At 35.5% G+C, this 27,656-nt stretch overlaps 1 protein-coding gene across 1 annotated transcript; it reads left to right on the top strand.

Moving 5' to 3' along the window:
- On the top strand, positions 1–25,766 carry LOC128227745 (deleted in malignant brain tumors 1 protein-like). Its single transcript, XM_052938554.1, has 25 exons — positions 1–107; positions 1,104–1,263; positions 3,407–3,564; positions 3,820–3,958; positions 5,356–5,501; positions 6,346–6,493; positions 6,851–6,996; positions 7,338–7,497; positions 8,320–8,456; positions 8,746–8,784; positions 9,288–9,441; positions 10,347–10,507; positions 12,125–12,190; positions 13,402–13,552; positions 14,091–14,263; positions 14,962–15,018; positions 18,084–18,306; positions 19,340–19,491; positions 19,940–20,087; positions 21,042–21,208; positions 21,471–21,560; positions 23,184–23,386; positions 23,806–23,941; positions 24,211–24,478; positions 24,808–25,766. The coding sequence occupies exons 1-25, from the start codon at positions 47–49 to the stop codon at positions 25,304–25,306; spliced, it is 3,942 nt and encodes a 1,313-aa protein (XP_052794514.1). The 5' UTR covers positions 1–46; the 3' UTR covers positions 25,307–25,766.
- Positions 25,767–27,656: the final 1,890 nt, after the last annotated feature.

Genomic DNA, 27,656 nt, shown 5'->3' with positions numbered 1-27,656 from the left:
TATAATTATAATTGAATGTGCGTTGAGTACAGTGACTTCGACCACCATGAAAGTTTTGGCTTCATTAATACTTGTGTTTTTGCTTGACTTCTCGCCGTCATATGGGGGTAAGTTATATTTAGATAAATAAATAATAATAATAATAATAATGCAATATTTACTACTCCACTTCCATTCCTTAAATGAACTGCCTTTCGGCAATTGCGGTAATCGCCCGGCTCTGATTTCTCTAAACCTCTTAAGCTTAACAGCCTTAAGTCGCTTATTTCAAATAAACAAAACACATACTTAATTGTGATTTAGGTAAATTAAATATGCTTTATTGTGATGACCGTAGAAGTAATTCCTATTTTAGGTCTTATAACTCCTAATGAAGCTAAAATAACGCGAATAAAATACAAAGAGGAATTGTGAGATTAGCGAAATCCTGTCATAAGGGACTTAAGAAGTTTCGTAAAATTGGGGCCCGTTGAATGCAACATCTTCGGATATGTTCGGATCGCAATTCATCGCATAACGATTAACATGAAAATTGTTCATCTTGTTATCGTTTGTATCGTGTCAGCAGGTGCCGTAAAATATAAATCAACATTTTTGAAAGTGTTATTTTTTATGATTTGTTTAATGTTTTTTTTTGCTTTAAGTGTTTCAATTTTACGTTTAAAAGTGATTTCAAGTGATTGATCTTTTCCCGCGTTATTATGACGTCATTTGATAGAATGTTTCCGGTTACAGTCGGGTTGTTCTATTAAAAAAATGGGTTGGAACGGATTACTGAAAGGCTTTCTAAATGAAAGGAAGTCTTTTTTAAAAATTCTTGAATGAAATAATGAACTTTTGGTGTAAATATAAGTAATGAATTGCAGGATTGATGTCATTATCGGGGATATGAACGCAATTGGGCTGTTCAAAGTACGCATGGAGTCCTTCATGCCTGTAAATAACAATAATAATAATAATAATGATAAATGATGATGGTGATAAAGATGATAAAAGATGATGATGATGATGATGATGATGATGATGATGATGATGATGATGATGATGATGATGGTTTTTGATAATAGTATTTCAATTATATATTCGACAATTCCATGACCCAGAAACAAAGGTGCGTTTGGCGGGAGGAAAAAGTTTCTCCGAGGGCACACTGCAGGTCGATATCAGAGGGGAATGGTTGACAGTTTGCTCTGGGGCATACTACAGCCAACAACCAACTGCCCAGGTTGTGTGCGGGATGCTCAATGCTTCTGCAACCGCTTTGTAAGTGACTATGTGTTTTCGTTGAATGATTTCAGTATATTACTGCTTTTGTTATTCTGAACTTTCAAGAGAATAACAAAGAACAAACTTGTTTTATTATATAAAGTTTTCAGTAATGTATACATCTTTCTCCATGCGTTTATGTTGGAATATCTTACATAGAGCGAATCTCCTGATACCTATATCGGATCACGCTAGACTATTACTTTATCTCCCGAGATTGCCGGAGATGGACGAGTTATTACGATTGCGTAATCAATTCACGTATTTCTTCATTTTAATATTCAAACCTCTCTCCCTCTTACCTTCTTCAAAGTTATTTATCCTAAAATGTTTATTTTTTTATTTTTTGTCGATAACGTCCTTTTCACGATATTTTATGGTTTTGAATTCATAGTTCTTTGTGTTGGAGAAGCTAAAAAATGCGTTGAGTTGTTGATATTGTGTATATGTGAAACTCTGACACCTTGGGCTATTTTTGTGCGAATGTATAGATTAAAATAGCTGCAAAATAAATTGAAATGGATACAAATAAAAACATACAACAGTGAAAAAATAAAAAGAACGGAACAACCAATAGAAACATAAATACATGTATTGTGACATAAAAAATATTAATATTATTTTCAAAATGATATGCTCGGAATCGAATTCACATAAATCTTGACAACTGAATAAGTAAAAACATTGCGATTATCTTTAGCAGTTTGTCCGACGTTGGTTTCAGAACTTTATGAATGAGCTAGATAAAGGCAGATGTTTATTTATTCTTATATCTGCTTTTCTCAGTATCGTGCTACTTCAAATTGATTCCATGTTAAGCGTTATCTAGCTGGTAAGATTTGTGTCTTCGAAACCCAAACAACTACAAAAAAAATAATACAAAAACAACAACAACAACAACAACAACAACAACAACAATAACAGTTTAAAAAAAAATACAAAGAAAACGGCATTTTGATGATAATTTAATAATGGAAACGGGTAAAAAGTATAATATTAGCCACAACAAAGAGTAAACTTTAGTATTCTATCAACTTGAAAGCGTTCTATGTTGTCGTTAAGTATGACATTGCCGGAAAACATTTCTATTCATTATTAGCTTTATTAATATAATTGTTTTTGGTTTTGGTTTTTCTGTCTTAATTTAAACAAATCTTGTCAGGAAGTGAATTTTTAAACTACTAAAAAAGATTGAAACTTTGTAAATGCAAATTTGTGCACATTAATTATAACTTTTGGCAGTTTTTATTTTTGTTCATTTTAAAAGCATATATTTAACCATGGCATTACTCAAGAATTATTCTGAATCAAATCTTTTTCTAAAAACATTTCTACATGACTGTATGAAATCATGCACTGCGCAAAATTATTACACTTGGTCCCATTGTTACAGAAATATCTGTCCTTGATCTTTATATTTATTTAAATAATATGTCCATATCATAACCAAAAAACTAATTAAAGATATTGAATGGAACTTTGAGAATTCATTAATAGATTGGTACACTAATGTACATCGCATTACACCGTACGACGCTTACGGGGCCCCGCCTTCGGTCTTAAACCAGGGTTTGACTGATAGTTCAGTTTCTTAAAACCCTTCGACAAACCTTTCGCAAATCGGCCTTTTTTCGGAGTACTGACAAAACATTAATTTGACACAGGTTTGTCGAAGTGTTTGATGAAACTAATCACCTTTTCAAACTTCGGTAAAAAAACGAATGCGCGGCTCTTTAAGCGGCATAGACTGCATTTTTGTATCATTTAAAATGGTGCAGTAAAAGAAAAGTTATCTTTGTTTTAAGTCTTCATTTTAAGCAAAATGTTGCCTTCCGATGTAGCATATATGACGTAATTTACCACGTGGTATCCACACAGAACTACAACTGTAAAGAAGGAACTTAATGGATGTTTGTATCTCGTTTTTCTTTACTTTCATTCAGCGCTTCGTTTTAATTTGTTTTTAGTTTCTTTTGTAATGTTTTAATATAGCAGTTAGATATATTAGCAGATTAACGTGTAAGAGCTGTACGATTAATGTCGCAGAAACAAAAAAAACATTATCATTTCATAAATAAATAATGTCAAAACATTTAGGTATTATTGTTAAAAAAGTTTATGACTATATTTGTTAATAAAGCAACGGCTCAGCAAGGTCGGAAACCTTAAATGCTCCAAATGAGGGGGTCTGGATAAATAACCTTCACTGTGACGGCTCGGAGGAAGACCTCTTGTTCTGCAAGTCTAACCGTTGGCTAGGACATGAATGCTATGGATACACTTTTCGTATTGAATGCAGTAAGTGCCGCGATACAGAAAAGAAATAAGAACTTATATCATAGTGGTGATTTTCTTTTCAAATTAGTTATAATTTACTTGTATTCAGCAAAAGGATATATTCATGTTATATACTATTATTTAAGCTGTAAACTACTATATCAGTTATCGGCACATATCAGTTTTTATGGTATACCCATTTCAAACGAGGGTTTATTGTACATAAGTCATAATTATCTTATAAATACATGAACATGTTTAACGTAATTTGTACAGACACTCCTGTTGACTTTTACAACACAAGGATAGGAAATTACGCTGTCGGAGGTACTGGGACCTACGAGTACATGTGTGACCAAGGGTTTGGTCCTGAGGAGGCTAAAGTATATTGCAGAACAGCATATCGTCCAACATGGTAAATATTATTGTACAAGTAACATTTTATTATTTAAAATTATTGTGATAACCTTATTTTTGAAAGAAAACACATAACGGTACATCAATATCTTGTTTACAATGTGGTCTTTTACTACAACAAAATATTAATCCTTCAATGTATAAAAAATATAATAATAAATCATAAACACATAAACACAGAATGGAATATAATTTCGTAAATGCAAAGTAAGAAAACGATATATTACTAGTGTTCGTTTGATGAAAGATATTTGATATATTGAGCCAATGCACAAACCGATAGATGATAACACCGAGGGAGGTAGAAGATGTTTAAGTATAAATATATTGTAGTTTTATATTTATATTTTATGTGAATATTTATGTGGATGATTAAGTGGTTTGTGGTTTTATGCATCTGTTCCATATTGTACAACAAAGGTTCAGCGTACATAAAACATAAACGTTTTAAACTAACTTCCTCATGTCATAGTTTAAAAGATAGAATTTAGTTTACCACAGACCGAGAATTGTCGCGAATTGTCGCGAGAGTAACATTGACTATATGCATAACATTTATACTTGTTTAGTCATATGTTTTATTTTCAATATAAATACTTAATGTTAGTATTGTATACAACTAAAATTGTTAAAGATTGTGTATGCAACTCTTATAAAGGTTTATTCACTTCATGTACTATATTTTCACATGTTAAATATTTACTATACGGCATTGCTCCGCTAAAGTTTACATAATGGATTAGAACCGCCGGTGTGTTGTAACGGTGCCTTTGCTCTGCCGGAGACTGCTCCGTTGAAACGGGATATCATGCAACTCGGAATTCTCGTGCATTTCAAGCTCTTGTACTAAGTATATAAAGCCGTGCGATTTATATTCGCCAGAGATAAATTAACGTTGGATCATTCTGGACTTACATTATATAAGTTTATTTGGGACATGTGTGAACCATCTTTATTTAATATAAAACGAAATTGGATTATTGCTTACTTTTTGGATTTGTGAATAAATTAAAATCATACATTTGTGGTAACTTTGTGTTAATAAAAGAAATATATAAAAGTTTGAAGAAAAGTATGTCTTTGTATCTCTCAACTCCAGTGTGGCAAGTTTGGGGCCAAATGAATAACTAAAAAGAAACTTCGCCACAAGAATCGTATGGCTAGTGACTTATTTGAGCATGGTATAATTTATTAAAAATAGTTCTCAGTGAGCTAACAACCGCTCGTTGATCAGTGGGACTTTTATTTAGTTTCAATATAGTCACAGATAAATTAAGATTTCAGAATTATATTGTATCTGATAATTTTGTGATAAAATAAAACATTTTGCATTCTTATCAAAGTGTAAAGAGGACGGCGTTTTCATTGTGACTTTACTTAACGAAATTCTTACAGGAATGCATTAATACTGCATGGCCACTACACCGGATACTCTCAACAGATTCACGCGAACTGCAATGGATATGAAACTGACATATCAGAGTGTAATCTCTACAAGTCATACTGTAGTCAATACAGAAGTGCCAGAGTGGAATGTTTAGGTAACAAGTAGTTTTTTGTTTGTTTCTGTTTTAGGGGGTGTTGTTAGAAACATATTCGATCTACTAGAATATAATATGTGGTGAAATTGTTTCCTACACGATGGAAAACTTTATTTATTCTCACATTATAGACATCTTAGTCTTATCTTTGTGATTTAACAAACAATAACCACAGTAAGATTTGAAATTTTTGGTTGTGTACTGCCCCAGCTTCTATCAAAATAAAGACATGTCAAAGCAACAACCATTAATGGCTGATAGCTAATTTACGATTAATCGTACGGCGAATTTGAAAATACTGCTCAATTCTTCATATTGCTCAAACTTTTATTTCGAAATAAAAATTATTAGTATAATACTGGTCGTCGTAATTAAGTATTTTTAAATTTAGCTAATTCAGTATAAAATTATATTAATAACGAATATGATTAAAATACATGTGTAGCGAGACGTACATAAAAGTTCAGAGCGTTTCTAAACCAATTAAGACAAACAGCTTCAAAGAATTTGGTATTGAATGCTTCCATTGAAATAAAATCCATGGCAAGCAAAACATAATAATCATTACATGATAATGCCTGAACAAGCAATAATGTAAATATGACTTATTTCCAAATGCTAAGTTTCTGTTAGTTCCCAAGTTTTGTGCCTCGAGACAAGCAGGGTCTTGGTTTAAATGTATGATAACTTGCAGCTTAGACCAAGCGGTCACACAATTACTTACCCCTACGTTAAACAAGTACAACAGTTAACATACAATCATCATCTGAGATAGCATGAACATTTATCCTTCAGTATTGTCTATTATTGCCTACAGTTGTATCAATCTGTTTTCACCACACAGAAACAGACATTGAGCTGATGGGAGGCCATAACAATCTGACCGGAACTGTCTTTGTGAATGTGACTGATACATGGCGATACATCTGCGCTGATGACTTTGGGCCCAATGAGGCTAGGGTCGTGTGCAAAACTCTTAATGGAACTGACGTGTAAGAATATAACCAGAAGCGAGACAAAGCATGAAGCTTCAAGGCTTCTCAATTCTGTCTTCAATATTGTTTGCATAATTTACATGTTTTCTTTCAATGCAAAACATATTTGTTTTTGTATATATTCATTATACGCAAAATTTGTCGAACTGATTTAAACATAAATGGTTTATAGAAGTAGATAGTGTTTAAACCAATAAAATCATTGTAAGATTAACACTTTTATAAATTTGATATTGGTTTGTAAATGCTTCTGTTTGGATATTTTGTCCATGACCAATCAGGATGACGATATGTTTGTATGATTGGCCTTGTTTGTATTATACATAATTACTGTGTTACATTCCTTTTTATAAGCCCTGGCCAGATATCCCGCGAATATGTTGGCCATTACGGACTGGTGTCTGACTTACAATGTACGGGCAGCGAGGATGACGTGTCTTTGTGTACCTCAAACATTGGAGAATACTGTAGTAGTGGATACGCTGCCGCTGTGGACTGTAGTACGTAACTCTTGATATAGGTCATTATAATTGTAAAGGTACAATGAATCGATTATAAATGTGAGGTAACATTATGTTTTCGGATATTTAGACATAACTATCTTTGGATTTGTCAAAAACATATGTGTGAATAAATAATATATCAATGTTGGCCTCTTAAACTCAGAAATAAAGTCGTAAGTTTACATGTAACAATACATGCTTTAGTGGAGATACAAAGTTAGAAAGGAAGTTCTATTTCCCATCTAGATATGGTATAGTAATACAAAAACATGTTATAACTCTTACAGACTAATACTCGAAATTATAGACTCATACAGTCATCAATGGTTATTTTTTAGACACGGTTCGTCTTGTTGGTGGATCTCATTATGATAACGGTCGTGTAGAAGTATATGACAGTTTCAACAAGACTTGGGAGAACGTATGTTACGATTATTTCAGCTACAACGACGCACAAGTTATTTGCAGACAACTGGAATTATATAATGGAACACTTTGGTATTATATATAGGTTATTGTTTGTTTGTTTTTTTACTGACAATGCACGTCCAATTAGATCGAACTTGTACGTTTAAGAAACCGAAATAAAATAAACAGAAGCCGAAATAAATTGTCAATGGAATATTTTGGATTAAGTATTACTCTACTGCATTTACTTTAATAGAAAAATGAGTGTTTGCATTTAATTAAGTGTTATCAAAGTATGCACAATCATTGTAGGACAATAACTCGCGTACTTCTTTAATAATTATTATAGAATAAATAAATTATGACGCTTTCGTTACAAAATAAGCAGACAAACCACTTTGTTTCAACGGCATATAAACGGCACGTTAAACGTCGATCAATATGAAATTTAACAATATGTAAGTAATATACTTTGACAAACACACAATGACATTTCATTCGTTGAAAATGAATTAAGACATTCTTTGGATTTAATATAGTATTGTCTTGTTTCTCCACGTACGTGTTTAACTTAAAGGAACACTTTCATGTATTTTAAATTCAAACAACGGAACAATATGCACAAAATGCTTGTAACAATGATTAAAAACCGTCAAAAGTTTAAATGAACAACTCTTTTGTTAATAATGATCTAAAATTATGAATATTCTGTTCAAATGAGTTCGGCCTGTTGCAGTTTGGACTTTGTTTATAAAGGTAAGTAAAATACCGAATCTGAACAAATAAAAGATATATTGCCCCACATCAATTCTGTGAAAGAGATCCTTTAAAGTACAAAAAGCATTCAATACGATATTTGGATCATTTTGCATTAGCATATGTCGACTGTGTACGTTCATTTTACATTAATAGGTACTCATCGTTTGGGTACAATTTAAGACCATCAATATACAGTTTGAATTGTCATGGCTATGAGGATGACATATCACAGTGTGCAATCGACAGAGAAAACGGTCACTGTAGTGTTCATGCTGAAGTGGATTGCAACGGTATGTCACCTTATTGGCTTTTTAAAAAGCTTAAAGACTATGCACATCTGAAAACTATTTGTCCGGGAACAACATTTGGGAGTTTTTCATATAGTTACGAACTGAGTATTTATTGTTTAGTTATTGCAACCTAAAAATGTATATGAAACAATACCCTTTGTCGAAAGTTTAAACAAAAACCCATTTCAATGGCACAGGGTCAACGCCAATGACACAGAATACAAGTCAGCCATTTTCTATATTTGTTATTTACTATTCTGCAGTAAAATCTTAAATTCAAATGTTATAGGTCAAGATGGTCTAACACCTCCTCCAACCGCGTCGTATTGTAAGTATTTTGTTTTCTTACAACTTGATTTTGCTGATGTACTTTAGTGTCATTATTCTTTTTTTTCTGATTTTAACTAATAGTTTGATTTCATTCTTTGAAAATTATTAATGGTGAAAATGATATTATTTTTGTACTTAATTTCAACATGTTTTTGTTCAGTTAACTTACTGATTTTACATCAATTGTGAGACAAGTTATTTCAACACAATGTTACGCGTTGTGTTTTGAGCGAAACCGCAGTACTCGAAGGAAACCCACTTATCCGGCTTAGTGACCACAAACCAAACTAACATGCGCACAGGCCGGGAATCGATCCTGGGTCGCCTGTTCACTACCCCTGAGCTAATTCGACAACTGGACATAGTTCGATAAGAGAAATGAATTCCTCGTGCGTAATACGTGCGAGATTCCGAATGTTCGTTATGTTTGGACTAACCAACACTATGATAAGCTTACTTATTGGCCTCAGATTCATATTTGTATATGACATTGAAATAAAGTTGTGCAAGCGCGCCTGGTTGACGGTGACCACTACCATTCTGGGCGGGTGGAAGTTTATTACGAGAACCAGTGGGGGACTGTATGTCGACAAAACTTCGACCATATAGATCTGATAGTTTTATGCAGGACATTGGGCTACTATCGTGGCTCAGGGTATTATATTTTATTTTATTTTAATATATGTTCGTAAGAAACAAGACCGTTTTAATATTAACAATATAATGGCATTTATTGTATACACTTACGTGTTCACTAATACAAATTGAATAGCATTCTAATTTCCCCTATTAATATTCAATGTAATGCTCACTTGGTGGCAATGCTAGTAGAACACAGTCTCGATGCTTCTAAACATTACAGAGCTTTTTTTGGTATTTTGCTAAAATATAAACGAATCCATATAAAATAATCGTCTTGCGACAGATACATTTAAACATTCTCTTTGGTCCGAAAACAATTGCACTGACTTAATATGATAGAGTGCATATATATATATATAGCTAACGTTTAAACATATCTCGTGCCTGTACCAGTATTTGATTATTGATATTTCTACAATCGGGTGCTACATCCACTGCAAAACGGTAGACAACTATTTCCTTTGGGTTTATTCTCAGAATTTGTGATTGTCAACATTTCCTCAACACAACATGTTTGATAGGTTGATTTTAGGTTTTTTTAATAAATCGGCGCTTTCCGCTATGAGAAGGCTATTAAGAAGCGTTTAAGAGGCCTTATGCAACCAGCAATATATTTATTTATTCGTAAATGTCGACTCATATACAAGGACCAAAGCAAAGAGTGGGCCTTAGATACTTAAATGCTGTACTGTTTTTATTATAAAAAGAAATTGAACTCGAGCATGTGTTTGATCCATGATTGTATGGTTCCTTTTCTAGTCCCCGTTTGTTTAGTCTACATGTATGTTTCATGGCTTCTGAAGAGGACTTCTTCGAGCATCAATATACTTATTAAATACATGTGATCATTTATATTGAGAAAAGTGCGACCGTTCCATTTGAGATGTATTGTAAACCTTGATCTTTTGTTTCTCTCAGATATGGAAAGATATACGAAGGGGTATCAGCTTCCGGAGGAAACGTGGTTATTGAAGACTTACAATGTTACGGAGGTGAATCGAACGTCAAACAGTGTGCATCCAAGGTCTGGCTGTCAAATACTTGTGACCACTCTCAGGATGTCAGTATTGACTGTTATTGTAAGTTTGTTTCGCTGGATACCTTTACAAAACTTACTTATAATTATTATCGATAGCTTGGTAAAAATCACGTTCCTGACCACATCAGAAGTAATTTAATTTTTTGAGTTCCTAAGAAATGTATAATCAATCAAGCAGAACGAACAATGAAGCAATTTAATTTGTTCGTAACAAAACATTGCGTGGTCTTGTAAGCGGATAATTTCGCATTTATGTTTTATCGCAACACTTTTATACAGTTTGTTAATCATAACCAAGAAATAAATCATTTGCAAAAAACTCCATTAAGTATGTCGAGAGTATACACTCATTTAAAGAAGTGAATAATAAGCAAATTGATATCCATTTAATATGTTCTTATATTTAGTGTGCATGTTTCTTTTAAGTATGCTGAAAAGTAACACATTTGATTCAAGAAGAGAATTAAATAAGTTCAAATATATCACAACATTTATGTGAAAAGCTACAGGAACAAGCTCAGTAGCAAAAAGTTTAAACATAAACCCGTTTTAATGGCACTGGGTAAACACCAAAGACAAATAACATAAGAGCACAAACAAGAAACATAGAAGAACAGCACAAAACTCCACTAGCAGCACAGTGCATACATACTATATATAAAAAAACTAGGTATGTTTATTAAGGATTGTTAGGTACCGCCTTGGAAGGTGAGTAAAATGTTAATTTACTGGGGGATTAAACCAGTTTGTGTGTACAACCTCACTCTTATCCCAACAATCCTGAATAAAGTAAAAACGTAAAAGGTAAATCTGATCAAAATTGGCATAAACTTGAGGAAACATAAAATCCGTGTAATTGCACATGGTAAACGCCAAAGACAAAGAACACTATAGCAAGTTATCACAAACCCGAAACATTGACCAACAGCACACAACTGCACAAACAACTCAGTAGATATATACTCGGGGTGTTTATCAAGGATTGTTAGGTACCACCTTGGAACGGTCAGTAAAATGTAAATTTACTGGGGGCTTAAACCAGTCTAAGTGCACAAACCTCACTCTTATCCCAACAATCATAAATAAAGATAAAACGCAAAAGGTTAATCTTATCAAAGTATGCATTAACTTGAGGAAACTTAACAATGAAACAAATAATAATAAACTTATAGGTAAACCCCAAGTTCTTCTATGATTAGAGATCGCAACTCTACCTGCAGACGAATGAATACAATTCAGAACACCTAATGCAAAAACTTTTCAAAGAAACGATGCAGTCATTGTTTGAAACTATGAACATCACATACAGTCTGCCTGTAAAATAAAATGTTTAAAACTTTGTGATCATATAGTTTCATAATAAAAAGCATCATTGTACTAAAACTGGGAACAAATAAAGAAAACATTATTAAAAATAAAAGCGACAACTCCATTTTTCATATAACGAAGGTTGTAACAATCGGATATGTTATTCTTTGTCTAAAATTAATAAAAGAAATCCGGTTTTTCGACCTACCCCTATTTGGCACCTGACCCCAATTGTGCTAATGCCAGCAGACAAAAGTGTTTAAACTGTTATTTATTTCTCCTTTCTACCACTTGTAAGACGCGTACATGCGTGAAATCGTACAGTAACATTGTACACGTACATTTGCAGCCTATGGAGAAACATCAACATCAATGCCATATGGATCGGTTCATAATTACACTGGCAGGCCTGAAGGTGAGTTAATGCGCAGATAGATGGATGAATGAATGGATGGATGGATGGATGGATGGATGGATGGATGGATGGATGGATGGATGGATGGATGGATGGATGGATGGATGGATGGATGGATGGATGGATGGATGGATGGATGGATGGATGGATTGGACGGATGGATGATTGGATGATTGGATGGATGGATGGATGGATGGATGGATGGATGGATGGATGGATGGATGGATGGATGGATGGATGGATGGATGGATGGATGGATGGATGGATGGATGGATGGATGGATGGATGGATGGATGGATGGATGGATGGATGGATGGATAAATGGATGGATAAATGGATGGATGGATGGATGGATGGATGGATGGATGGATGGATGGATGGATGGATGGATGGATGGATGGATGGATGGATGGATGGATGGATGGATGGATGGATGGATGGATGGATGGATGGATGGATGGATGGATGGATGGACGGACGGATGATTGGATGGATGGATGGATGGATGGATGGATGGATGGATGGATGGATGGATGGATGGATGGATGGATGGATGGATGGATGGATGGATGGATGGATGGATGGATGGATGGATGGATGGATGGATGGATGGAAGGTCGGACTGACGAAGATAACAGGCACTCATTCAGACTTAAGAAATACGTCGTATCATCACATATAAATTTACTTATTTATGTCACGTATATGTATATAATAATTGCGAGATATAGCTCAAACTTTGTAAATTAACAAAACAATATTACCATTTAGAGTGAATGAAATATTTTACATTGTTTATTGCGGTGTTTTAACAAAACCTACAAATATAACATTGAGGGATACTGTCAATTTAGGAAGTCCGATCAACAATTATTTAGCTTGTTATTTTATAGATCTATTGGTTTGAATGATAAATTTTAATGCCCGACTGGTGAGGCCATATAATTTTGGTATCATATCATCTGAAAGGACCTTGGTTGTTGATCACTGCACCTCAGTTATTTATGAAGTCATTGCAGTTTCTATTTCTTTTCAACTATAATGAACTTTTTAGCAATCTTTAAAGGCCAACATTTTGGTTAAAAGTTTGAGTTTTATTTTGTACAAACAAAAGTTGGACTCACAAGGCATTCAAATTTTGCATTATTGTACATCGGTTCTTAGTATTACATAATGTGGGTATAATTGGTTTGGGTAATTTATACCATCAGATGGAGACATTCGACTTGTTGGTGGTGGTGGCTATGGCAGTGCTAGTGGGCGACTCGAGGTCTTTTACAGCGGACAGTGGGGAACTGTTTGTAGTAGAAGTTTTGACATCCGGGATGCACAGACAGTGTGTTATATCCTCGGTTACTATGGGTAAGAATTAGTTACGGCTAATACTAGAAGTGGAGTTAATGCGCTACTACCCCATTCTCCGCATTTAATATAAAAATGAGCATATTCATTGTGAGCTCTGAAGTGTTTGAGTTTCCGGGACGAACTTAAGAAACGTTCATAAAGTTCTTGATAAGTATCAATGAGTACATTCCTGACTTTTACACGTTTCTGTCAGACTGTTTTAGGTACCCATTGTGACAACATTTCAGAACACAATTCCCGTACACCACTCAGACCTGTTGTACATGAGTATAGAATACCATACTGAATCCGTATGCAACTTGTTCTATTCTTCTTGCTGGTATTCAAATGGTCTTGATTCAGAAAAAAATCACTTTTGATCAGAGAAACGAAGATTATTTATCTATCATATATTTGTTATCTATGTTGGGGCAGGTAAAGACAGAACAAAAACCATCTCGTTCTGATCAATTTTAATGTGACTAAATTTATAAAAAAAAAAACGATACTTTCTTATCAAGAGTTCATAAAGTGTGCGCGTTTCATCCCCACATAGGTCACCGACCTATTACCGCTCGTATTATATTGAGGGACAAGGCTATGGGGCAATCATGATAGAGGACCTCCAGTGTCGAGGTGGAGAGTGGAGTCTAGCTCAGTGTGATTCCGGGCCTTGGTTGTCGAATAATTACTGTAGTCATTACGATGATGTTGGCGTGGATTGTTCAGGTAAGTTTCAATAATATACATTTTGTTTCATTCTTTTGTATTTTAAGCCGTCATAAGTGTATGAAGGAATAAATGATGGAATATCCATGAAAGAAATATGAACGTACTGTCATATTACATCCAACATACGAATGATATTTTAAGTGATAGAAACCTATTAAAGGGACTATTTCATGGATTGTAACATGCACTTTTACGGAATTGTTTTTCGCTACGAAATTCTTTTTGTTAAATCACCAGAAGTGTTTAAAATCAAACAAAACTAACAGCTGAATGCTTTCAATTACTTTTGATATATGCTCAAATATTGTCTCTGAAGTCCACGATTTTAGCACCGTTAGTAACACGATTCGGCAAAAGGCTTAAGCTTTATTTGCATTATCACGTGATGTTTTTAATGTGTTCAACAATGGTTAAAATATCCATCTCGTTATGTATGAGTCTTTGTGGCCGAGTGGATATCATTTTATTTTTTTCGTGATGGTATCAGCCTGGGCTCGCTTCTCACTAAACCAGATTTTCTTTTTAAACTTGAAGTATTTGTTTTCGGCCATTTTACTATCTAACATTAAACTTATTTTTTTTTATAAACTAAGTGTTTGCAGGTGCATTATCGAGCAAACTATTTTTTGTTCTAAAACAAGAGCAAATCGATTCAATGACAAACAAGGTTTTTTATATATCGATTTTGAATTTAGGGCAAATATCGGCAATGACAACAGAAGCTCCTTCGACTTGGTCTCCAGATACTTCTTGTAAGTATTAAATAAGAAAATATAAATAATAAAACAACATGACCGCCCCGGTAACTCAGTGGTAGAGCGTAAGCTTCGGATGTGCAAGGTCGTTGGCTCATACCCCAGCCGCGTCAAACCGAAAGGCGTTTAAATATGACACCAGTAGCTTCCTTGCCTAGCGCTCGGCATTTAAAGGGTAGAACTGAGGAAATGGTGTACTCAGTACTGGTTCAACCAAAGAAAGTTAGTCCATTCATTTAACCATGCTGGAAATTCTTATCTTGCCCACGGGCGAAGATAAAATGCCCGGATGGAACTTCTTTTAATGGTCACCACAGTGTAATTACCTCCCTTGTTGAAGACTGTCGTCTGTAGCGCATCACGGAAACCTTGTCTAGTGGCAATATTTAGAACGCTAGTTAATTATTTCTCGCTTCAAATGTCACCAGAAAACAGTTTTCACCCACCTTTCAAGAAATAATGCTTCACCCTTCTTAGAACTATTTAAAGACCGATCAGACCATTTACATACTCTGAATCACTGCGCGAATATCAATGACAACCACGAATTATCGCATATCCGTACGCAATTATTTTCACTAAGCACAAAAGAGTTCCAGCCAAAAAAAAATACATTTTCACTTAATTCTGTTTAACTGAGATGGGAGAAAAAGCATTTACCATAGCCGCTCGAGTAAGATATGTTCATCCCGACCCTCGCGTAGGTAAACCTCGTTTCCGCAAATCACCCTACGCTCGGGTCGGAATGAACCTATCTTACACTCTCGGCCATGAAAGATACTTATAATCTCGAGCACGTTGAAGAGCCAAGAGGTGATTTCGCAAAGAGCTAGGGTATCGCTCTCGGATCTCTTGTATCTCACTCTGTTTCTTCAAGTTTTGCAATTTCAGGATTTGACTGCGATTGCAGTCACTTCTATTTCATGCCACTAATGACATTTAAAACACAATTTAAGTCGTGATGGCGTCACGGCGGGGTCAAGCAATATAATGCAGTCAATGGTCGCGGGCACATCTTGATAAACTCATATAAACAACAACACATCACCAAAACGTATCATATTATATTTTGTATCATATTCACTTCACAATTCCACCTGCTTTTACCGAATACTGTTTCACGTTATTGTGTTCATAATGGTTGTTTTGAGCCGTCGGTCTTTATCAAATAAGAAATCTAATTTTCAAGTGTTCATTTCAAAGTATCAATTCTCATCTAGTTTGTTCTAAGCTAACACATACATTATACTTCATATTTATCTAATAACTAGAGTTGTGCTTTTACTTGTCCTTGATAGCTATTAATGTCATAGGATCAACTTATTTTAATTTATCTAATTATACTCTTTATCCTACAATCGTATCTCGGAAGCAATAGATGTTTATTAGTATCGCTGTGAGTGCAAAGGTCTGAAGAATGTGTAATTAGGTGTACATTTTGTGTCGTGTTTGTCTACATGAGTCTTTGAGCTACAGCCATGAACATTTATAAGAACGTTAATCAGCACTTCGGGTTCTGTTTGTTGTTAAGCCCAGAAAAAAAACTTTATCTTGGGGCTTTACTTAGTCAAAATTATTATAAAGAGGAGTCGATTTTGTGTTGCACATATATTAATGAATAACAATAAATTGTGTATTCAGATAAAATAAATTTAATTATGCCTATTGAATAATATTTGTGACTCTATTTGAATTACAACAAAACTGTGCGTGTCAGAGTAATTACATCACAGGCGAACTTACGGACGAACGGACAAGAGCAAATATATATGTCCCGATAAGTAGTGGCATGAAAATATGACGAGGTTGTCTTAGGTGTTCTTAAGAGGGTGCATTTGACGTAAAAATCGACAACGGTATTCTTTTTATAAAATGTTTTGCAAATTATCAACGAAATACCGCATTTAGATTTGTATATTGCGAATGTATGTACATCCAAACTCAACGATATGCTAGAAAAAATAATCTCCCACCTCAGATTAGTAGAATAAAAAGTTTGGCCGTGCTGGAAATTCTTATCTTGCCCACGGGCAAAGATAAAACAAGTACCCGTATGTAACTCATCACACAGTTACCTCCCTTGTTTAAGACCGTCGTCTGTAGCATCATGGAAACCTTTTCTTGTGGCAATATTTAAGATCCAAATTAATTAATTCTCGCTTCAAATGGCATCATAAAAAAATTCGCGCATCATTCAGGAAATAATGCTGCCCTCTGTTCAGAATTATTTGAAGAACGATTTGCTCATTTACATAATATGAATAACTGCGAGCATATTCTTGACAACCACAAATTATCACTTATCTATCGCACATTATTTTCACTACGCACAAAAGAGTTCCAGCGAAAAAAAGACATTTTTTTTTAATTTATTTTATTTTGTGGGAGAAAAAGCATCTACAATAGCCGCTCGTGTAAGATAGGTTCATCCCAACCCTCGCGTAGAGTGTTCTGCGTAAACTCGAAACTTCGTTTTCACAAAACACCCTATGCTTGGGTTCGGATGAACCTATCGTACATTCACGGCCACGAAAGATACTTGTAGTCCACGTTATGAACGTGTTTATATTTGTTTACAGCCAAGTTAATATTGAATATCAGTTTCATTGTGTGTGTTATAAGGAAGAAGTACATAAAACGTTTTTATGATGTACGCCCCTCTGTATTTAAAAACTACCAACTATTGAACTCGGTTAATTAATGTGAGTTTATTAAGCTCTGCAACTATGCTAAAAACCACTATGTAATTATTCGAAACACGGTTTGTGCTTTGTAACTATACTGCTTCTAATACTGCAATGTTATTGTGTCATAAACGTACAAATATTTGATGTATCAAGCAACACAACTGTAATTTATATCTTGCTGATGTAACACAAAATGTATGCTTAATATCTCAATCATCATGTGTCAATACTATGTACTAACGGATGAGTCTTAATAAACGTCTGTTCAGTTCTGTTCCGTTCTGTTCTGATTGAGCTTGGGACGCTTCTAACGACTTGTTGATCAATTGTTAAACTCGAGATAAACAGTAACATGATTAACTGCCAACATTTCAGCAAATTCACCCAATTGTGGAGGGTATTTCAACGGTTGGTCGGGCTATATAGCCTCACCAAACTATCCTTACCAATACGACAACAACTTACGGTGTACGTACCACATAAGCGTTCCAAGCGGTCACGTGGTGTGTCTCTATATTAAGGACATGTTCATTGAGAGCTGCTGTGACCATCTTCTGCTTTATGATGGCCCTTATTCGTCGTATCAATTAATAAGCAGGTATTAACATGCATTTTTCCTTAAAGCTGCACTCTCACAGATTGAAAGTTTTGACATTTTTTTTTTTGTTGTCTTGGAACGAGCCAATTTTTGCGAAAATCCATGGAAACCAGTTATATAAGACTGCTAACAAAAAATTGGATCGCAGATGATGTTTTATGCAATTTTCCATAAAACATTAATTTTCGAACGGAAAAATGAAAATCTACGATCTGATTTTTTGTCAGCAATCTTATATCATTGGTTTGCAGATATTTAAGCAAAAAATTGCTCTTTCCAAGAAAAAAGTTGTAAAATTGGTATATCTGTGAGAGTGCAACTTTAAAGTATTTGTGAGATATTGAATCATAATAATGGTATCTTGACAGAGACATGTTGATGTACGTTACTTACATCTCGTTATTGTTAACATTGTGTGCCGTATTCAAAAAGTAAAAGGGACACCACACAACCATAATAATAATAATAATAATAATAATAATAATAATAATAATAATAATAATAATAATGAAAATAATAATAAAAAAAGTAAACAAAATTAATAATAATAATTATAATAAAGCAGGTATATATCGTATACATTTGTGACTTCCTTATGTTACGTTTAATTTTTTAACAAAAGTAACTAATTTTATTTCTTGTTTTATAATAATATCGTCATTGGTGGTCCGAAATTTGATACATATAAATTGTACTGACCAAAATACACGTATAAAGACTTTTATAACTCTATTTTCTTTAGGTACATAATGTTATTGTGATCGATTGAAATCTGATCACACTGTATAAAGTACAAAGCAACGAAACAAACTCGCATTAAAGGAGTAATCATGAGGTTGTTCACTGCTTCATTGCATAGAAATATAGGTGTATCTCAATTTCCTAGAATTATGTCATTCTTTGTACAACCTTTGTGATAATGCGGGTTACCTTGTTGTTTTGAATTTGAACTGCAGAACATCTTTTTTGGGTAGGTTTATCACTATAGTTTCATTTGAATTAGATCCATTTGATTATTATTTTTTCTTTAAAGCGTAACTTCAACAGCTGCTCCTGGAATAAGCTGGAACGATACGGAGATTTGCTCTACCGGGCCCACAATGACTGCAGTGTTAACCACGGACGGGTCTGTCGCATCGGCAGGGTTTAACGCTACTTATTCTGCCTTTCCTCCAAATTTAAAAGGTAGATTTAGAAAGTATTTCCATTTAAAAAAGGAAACACGGTTTTAAAGCCAAAATCAGTGATGCTTATTCTAAAACTTTCAAAAAAGATATAAGCATAAAATATTTGAGCTGATATTAACATCGCTTCGAAGTCATGAACGAAATCTACCATAACTTCATTTCACAGAAAATATGACTTTTCTATTATCCCGGGAAAAGATAAAAATATTTGGAAAGGCCGCACACTCAAACTTGCTGTTTCTCATGGCAACCGATATTTGGAGGTCTATCACAATTGCTAGTAGAGCGGTCTGTGATATCACTTGAATAATATGGTACTATCCCCGACAGGTATCAGTCTTATGAACGGTCACTGCTCATACTTTGGTTGGGTGTATATCTACAATAACGGCCGTTTAGGCAAGGCATGTAATCAAACTTACAACATTATGATTTATCCTCGCTAGGTATCCGCCTTGTCAACGGTCCCAACTATTACTCCGGTCGGGTGGAGATCTACCACAACGGGCGGTGGGGCACGGTATGTGACGACAGCTTTGATCATAGAGACGTCATGGTCATCTGTAGGATGCTTGGATATTACCAGGGGGAACAGTAATTATAACATTCGATGATTTTACTTAAACTCTTGAACTGTTAAAGTGTATTTGGTTGATTTGGGCAAGGACGCAGACCGGATACATTTTGGCTGGTACCGGGATACATTCATAGTACCCAATTCCCGACTGATACAGTACTTTCATCCTATGTTTGGTGCTTTTTATGTGTTTTGCTTGTCGCTTGCTATATGTCAAAGGTACTTTCCATAGAAATTCCCCCATCTTGGTGACTGAGCTCACACGAACAGAGAAATAGTTTCGCCCTTTCATTTGACAAACAATAAAACAAACTTTAAAACTTAAGTTGAGTTTGTTTCATACTTCAATGTTACGTCGCGGTGGTGCTTAGGATTAGGATATAACCGTTGTATAAGCGTGTCTATGTCATGTATATTCTGTGATGAAAATGTAAATACTGGTACCCGGGTTATTGACATCATTTGGATCGCAGTGCTCTGTTAATGTCCCCTTAGAACTAGTAAAGTCGGAATGGCCACATCATCAATATATGTGATATATGATTCCATTTTCCATTGAAACGTTTTATCACTTAATGATTATTCTATATTACAAATTTCATGGATCTGCATATATGTGTTTTTTTTCCATTAACATATAAAACATTTGTTTAGTTCCGTAGCGATATATACATTTATGATGTATTTTGATGTTTTATTTATAAATGCACTTATCCTTAAAAGACAACCACATTAGTATATTGAACTGCTTTCTACAGAAGAAGATGATCTTTATAAGCTTTTAGCTTTCGATCAAAAACTTAAATATTTAGAATGTAATATATGTTGTCACTTGTATATGTTCATGAAATAAGTAAGTTTAAACCAAACGTTTAAAAATGTGTAGCACTATAACAATATTATAACGATGCATATGCTAGAAGGTTGTATTTCATAAAAGCATGTTCCTACCTTTTTCATGTGATTCTTAGATACGGTCGCCCATACGGAAGTGCCCACTTTGGAAGTGGATCGGGAACTATTTGGCTTGACAATCTCGGTTGCAACGGGTACGAGTCCGATGTCCGGGACTGTTATCATCCGGGTTGGGGCCGCCATGACTGTAGTAGGAGCGAGGATGCCGGTGTCGACTGTTATGGTACTGTGTTCATTGTATACGAATGTACCAAGTTATAGTGCATGTAGGGAATTATTTAACATGGAATGATATACATGTATGACAAATCGGTATTCTTGAATTATTTACATATGTTGTAGATACTTGCATGTAAATATGACCTACAGGTTTAGTTATCGATACTTTTCTGATTTGTGTGTTTTTCTTGTACTTTTCACTGACATTATGACAACGCCTGTTCTTTTCAATTCCTTGATAATGTGCGAGAACAATTATATTCCAGCCTACAACCCGGAATACACGACCTCTGATCCTTGGTGGTATCATACCTCAGAGTACACAACCTATCAGCCCTGGTGGATGACAACCTCAGGTAAACTCTCACCTATATTCACATATGAAGGGTCTTTCCTTTCTAAGTTAATGCTGCAATTTCCGTAACAAAATCAGCCATGTTGGCGATAATATGTTCCCAAATAGTCATCAAATATCCCATAAAAATGCAAATGTATACTGTCATGTTTCTAGTACATGATAAAGAATCCTTATTACTTGGAATACAAATAACAGACAATAATAGCTGTATTGTATGACAATCATGGTATCCACAAACGGATACCCGTATTCCTTATCACCAAATATTACTAATTGGAAAATGCCGAGCGCCCGGCAGACGGTAATCGATATCATTTTAACCTCTTGAGGGGTAAAGCGCAGCCTGTGATGGATCCCGCGACCCCCCATCTACGGAGCAGGACCCTTGCCACAAAGCTTTATTCAAGACTCATTTGTATCAAACCTATTACCAAAATGGATATTCTCTTTTGAGTCAATGGTCGTAAAATCTCAACTTTAAAGCGATGGCCAGTATTTCAGTTTACAAAATACGTTGGATTCTAAGTAACAAAGTTGCAAATAAATAAAAAAGTATATGGCCCATTACATGATTTATGTGATAAATATATATATACACAAAAGGGACTTGTGATATCTCAATTTCGGTATATTCCCACGATTCTTATTCAAGTAATACTACATGTCATCCTTGGCACTCTAGCGTATCATAACCATATGATACCCTGGGAAATTGGCTAGGGAAACTTCGTAAATCTTGAATATTCATAAGCATTTTCCGACCGATGAAATAGCCGATAACAAAAAGGAAAAAAATCTACTTTCTGAAACATATTCAACAATATCCTGCCCAAAACGATTTTTAAGCCGTGATCTCATTGGATTATTTCGAATCGAGATTACATCAAAAACTTCTCGGCCTTTACCGCACCGCATGAGGTGTGTCTCATGCGACCATTCAAGCGGCTGGATTTCACCTTATTAATTATTCATGAGTACGAGATTTGTACAGCTGATTTGCCCAGGGTATAGGTTATGATACGCTGAGGTGCCGAGGATGACTACATGTAAGCATTGACGCTAGGCGTTAACAATTCGCTTATGATTGTACACGCATTTACCATCACTACACCAGTCAAGTGAGCAGCGAGGAAAACAATACGACAATGTTGTGGTTTGCTAAATTTAGGTTTAGTAGGTCTCCCTTTACTGTCAATGATTAACCGTCATTACATCCATGTCGTGAGGAATGGTAGAGGGCAAATAAACGACAATGTAGGGGTCGCTGAATATAGGGTAAGTTGGTCTCTCTTTACTGTCAATGATTAACCGTCATTACACTAATGTCGTGAGGAATGGTAGAGGGAAAGTAAACGACAATGTAGGAGTCTCTGAATATAGGGTAAGTTGGTCTCTGTTTACTATCAATGATTTACCGTCAATATACCAATGTCGTCAGCAATGGTAGAGGGCAAATAAACGAAAATGTAGGGGTCGCTGAATATAGGGTCAGTTGGTCTCTGTTTACTATCAATGATATACCGTCATTATACCAATGTCGTCAGCAATGGTAGAGGGCAAATAAACGAAAATGTAATGGTCGCAGGATTTAGATTAAGTGTGTCATTGTTCACTTTTACAGGCTACACTGTGTACGATGCGATTCGTGTGAGCTGTAACGAGCAGGGCTGGGACATCCAGGTGGACATGAATCGCCTACGGTTGGCTGCCCCCGGTGCCCTCGCCTCCGACATTTACCTGGGAGAGAACTCGTGCACAGGCACAGAGGAATGGGGCATCCTGCACTTCCGCCAGGGACTCCGTCAATGCCTTACTTCGGAGACGGTCTTTACACTCTTTTGGACTTTTATTTGTTCCCATTGTAAAAAATAGTACCCTCCTACGTTTCATTCATGTTAATGTTTGTTTTTCACGCATGAACGTGAAAGCACGTAATTATTTTTTTATTGAACTAATATTGTTTGTGGCATGAATAATGTTTACCGGTTCACATTGGCAATGGCTCACGCAGGCTTAAATGATTGGTTTGATTCTTTGTTTTCAATTTGAAACATGGGTGGGCGATAATTTGATAAGTAAGTTGTTGTTTTTGTTAAGTTCATTTTTTAAAAAAACACAGAGGTTATTCTTGAAATAAATCACAATGGACTTCCTCCATCATCAACCTTCAATACTGGTTGCGCCTCAATATATTTTCTACGAAAGACCTGAAAACTACATTGTTACTAATCTCTTTAACACAGCAACGTTACAACGCGTTGGTTTACACCAACGAGCTAGTGTACGCCGAGCACGACCCCGTCTACAGTTTCATCATCCGCAATTACAACTGGACGGTTGGGGTGGAGTGTGACGTCCAAAGAAACGAGACTTCTTCGGGTATTGCTTGTTTTAGCATTATATATAGCACTTTTCTATAAATGATAAAATAAAAGTCCTTATTAAAGTAGCATTACTATCATATTAAATAGTTCTCTTTTACAGTCAACGTTTCAATGTACTGCTTTTGTTGTTTCAATATTCTGTATGTCTTTAAATAAGATTTATATGTATTTAGAACTACTACTTAAACCAAAATGTACAGAATAATTTTGCCTCTCTTCTTGATATTTTTAAAACCAATAATTCCCCATTTTTCCCTCCAAAAGGGCACATCCATCACGACAACAACCAACATACGGTGGTTCCGGTCACGGGCGCAAGTCACTACGGCGTCAACATGACATTCTATCGCGACGCCAACTTCCGGATGCCGCTCCCCGGAAATCCGCTGCACGTGCCTGTCGGCACGGACGTGTATGTAAAGGTGTTCACCACGACGAGCGACTGGACCGTGAAGATGCGCGTGCACTCCTGCTTCACGCGCCCCGCCAACAGCGCCTCAAACAACCTTGAGTACTTCCTCATTAAAAATGGGTACTGTTGTTATAATGTTTTAGCTGGTAATTACAATTTGAATAATAGGAGCCATGAGCTGCTCCATTTTTAAACTATCGTTAACACGAAAGACGGTGATATAAATATGATAAATTACGCATGACGTTGACGGTTAACCGTATAACGTTAATTCCGATGATTACACAAACGTAAATCTCCTCACTCAAGTGTGTTTGATTGATGTATTTCAAAGAAAAAATGATGACATGTTTATATTTGCACCAGAAATATATTTATAATCAGTTATTAGATATAGCGTACATGTACACTTTCACTGTTAACCAACACGTCTTAAATCATTTTCACAGGTGTGAGATGGATTCAAATACTCATCTTATCTCGCAGTCAGCACACGAGACTCGCTTCGTCTTCAAAGACTTTGAGTACACGAGCAGCCACGAGGGTATTGACGTTGAGTGTGACACCACGTTCTGCAGTTCCCATGACTACTCCCGCCAATGCACACAAACATGTAACCCAGTGATAAGGCGGTCGGGGCACGTGCATATTCAAAATGCAACAACAGATAGTGACTATGACGTCACAACTGATGGTCATGTCAGCATTGTAAATGATGTCACTGTCGATAGTCACGTCAGTCCTGTCAATGATATCACAACAGATAGTCACGTCAGCCTTGTGAATGACGTTACAAATGAGATTAGCGTTAAGCTAGTGAGTGATGTCATAGCTGATACTGGTGAAAGTCATGTCAGCTTTATGAATGACGTCACAACAGATAGCCATGTTAGCCCCATTGCGGATGTCCTGATGACCACTTCCGTTGAGTCGTCTGATGAAAATTAACCAGCAGTTGTTGTTGTTTTTTCCAGTGATTGCTATAAATGCTATTTCGAATAGTACTATAGTCGAGATATTGCAATTGTTTATATACAAACAAACATGAATAATATATCCGATAAGTTAAATTTGTTACTAGATTTTTGTTCATAAATCAGCAGAGAGTTTGTAGGACGTACATACAAATCATACATGTTGCAGGTTTTCTGTACACGAACCTAAAATAAAAATTCATGAGTTAATGTTACCTTTCGAATTCAATAATTGGTCTGCAAATATTCACTTTTCAAAGTTACTTAGTACTACTAATGCTTTACGTTCATGCAGCCATACAAGAAAGATTATGAAAAAGCAGCGAATATTTTGTTTTATCCTTTGGGTATTAAACAAACGGCATAAACTGTATCTTTATAACAGTATTAAACATATTTTTAATATTGAAAAATGCAGCACTATATGGAGAAATCTGAAATATCAATTCATGTTATTACCAATGCATGTCTTTATAACTAATAAAAATATAATCATACAATCAGTTGGTGGCTCTAACTGGTCCATCGCGTTATGGGCATGGGTTTGTTGCACAAAATGACACCACGACTTACGATGGTCGTCGGATGGCAATGAGGAGTTATGATAACAATCTTTCCCCTGACTTCTAGTACACTGTTCGGGCCAGTATCAAGGCTGGCAACCAGCAGGAACACCGGAAGCACCAGTGGAAGCTGGAAAACATGTAGTAAAGGACTGACGCTGTTGTAGGCATTTTAATAATGACTGAAATAATGAAACAAACAAGATTGTCGAGGTTAGAACCATACCGCATGTCTATTATTAATCAGTCAAAGAACGAGGCATAACGACAACGATAAAAGACGACGTGTAGGATTAAACGGTCCTAAGCCCGAAGAGCGTTGGAATAAGTCAGCTCTGAGATAAGTGCTGTTTCAGCAGTAGTATGCTGTTTAGCTCCTGAGTGAATATTTTCCTGACAAACTCAAGTATCGGGTTTGGCGCAGCTATGGCTCATTTTGTAAGTTTCCTGAATGTGTCCATCAGGAAGCGAGTAAGGGCATCACAAATATTATTGAGAGTCTCAGGTACATGGCTAGCTTTAACGATTGTGTTTAAATGTCGAGGGGTGAACGCGAAAAGGTTCTATCTTCTTCTTTATTTAATGTCACTTAGAACCTATTTGCATTCATCCCTAGATATGAGTGTAAGTTCTCGTACTAGTCCAATCAGTTTGACAGACTTAGAAGTGAGTTTATTTTAGATATGAACCACAGCAAAATAGTCACAATTGAATCGATTATCTGATTGGCTAGACAAGTCACCCAAAACAAGTGCTATTACAATGGGAAAACGTTCGATGACAATGATGTCAGACAATATGCCAAGTGTTGCCATGTGAAATCAGCATCTCGTGACCCAATAGGTTTACTCAAAACCCAATTTTTCCAACCATGCACTGTCTTTGAACTATAAGACGCGGTCGTTGGAACCCAAAACGATTAGTAAATTCCTATATATCATTTTGACATTTAAGATCTGTTATATCCAATCAAAATCTCTTGTACCTTACATGTAAGTCTGCAATGTCGATAGGGTTTTGACAAGACGCATGTTTTGTCAATTAAGCGCCTTCAGAACGGCCTATACATTGGTATCGCGCGGCAACAAATTTTCAGGGAGCAGATTTAGGATTGCATGTCCATAAGAGTAATTATGTCTTTCAACAGCGTGGTTTGAATTTGTCCCAACTCTGTTAAAGTTTTGCTAAAGGTAAACGACCTCTCGACTTATGGCTGTCAAGCTAGAGGCCTGAGAAGACTTAAACCTCCGAAGTGCCTGCATTTATTTCATATGCTATATGAACACCGAGTTCTGGTGATACGCCTCTACAATCCTGCATGTTTTAACACATGCTGTGGTACTTGCAGTTGCCCCCAGGTTATCATCTCAATATTAAATACGGTTAAAGGATATGAAATGCTATTTGACAAAAAAAGGATAAAATTTAAAATACGTTCCAATATGGAGCAGCTTATGGATGCCCCGAAGACTAAAGCGTTATCAAAATAATACTTGTTTACTGTACTACCCTACATACCCTACAATAGAAGTCTGAAGAATTAACCTGAATGATTCGAAATACCTATTTAAAGTAAATCTGAAACAATTTTGGTCATTTTATTATCATGGCAATAGCCTCATCAAAATGTGTGTATTGTACAGATTATATTGGTGGGTTTCTGAAACCATTAACCGACCCTCCTTCTAAATATGAGAGGAAGTGTATCAGCATGAATTCCCGTGGGGTTTGTTAAACCAAGAGGGGACACTAGGTAAGTAA

Source organism: Mya arenaria, chromosome 3 (genome assembly GCF_026914265.1).
Source record: "Mya arenaria isolate MELC-2E11 chromosome 3, ASM2691426v1".
In the NCBI taxonomy this organism is placed as follows: Eukaryota; Metazoa; Mollusca; class Bivalvia; order Myida; family Myidae; genus Mya; species Mya arenaria.
The sequence above is the reverse complement of the archived record's forward strand: the minus strand, read 5'-3'. Positions and strand labels throughout refer to the sequence as shown.

What these genes read in the sequence shown, in the direction of transcription:
- LOC128227745 (XM_052938554.1), top strand. Translation starts at nt 47, where the DNA reads ATGAAAGTTTTGGCTTCATTAATACTTGTGTTTTTGCTTGACTTCTCG. An exon ending in CTTCTCGCCGTCATATGGGG is followed by an intron (nt 108 to 1,103) that starts GTAAGTTATATT and finishes TCCATGACCCAG; the next exon opens with AAACAAAGGTGCGTTTGGCG. An exon ending in TTACACTGGCAGGCCTGAAG is followed by an intron (nt 12,191 to 13,401) that starts GTGAGTTAATGC and finishes TTATACCATCAG; the next exon opens with ATGGAGACATTCGACTTGTT.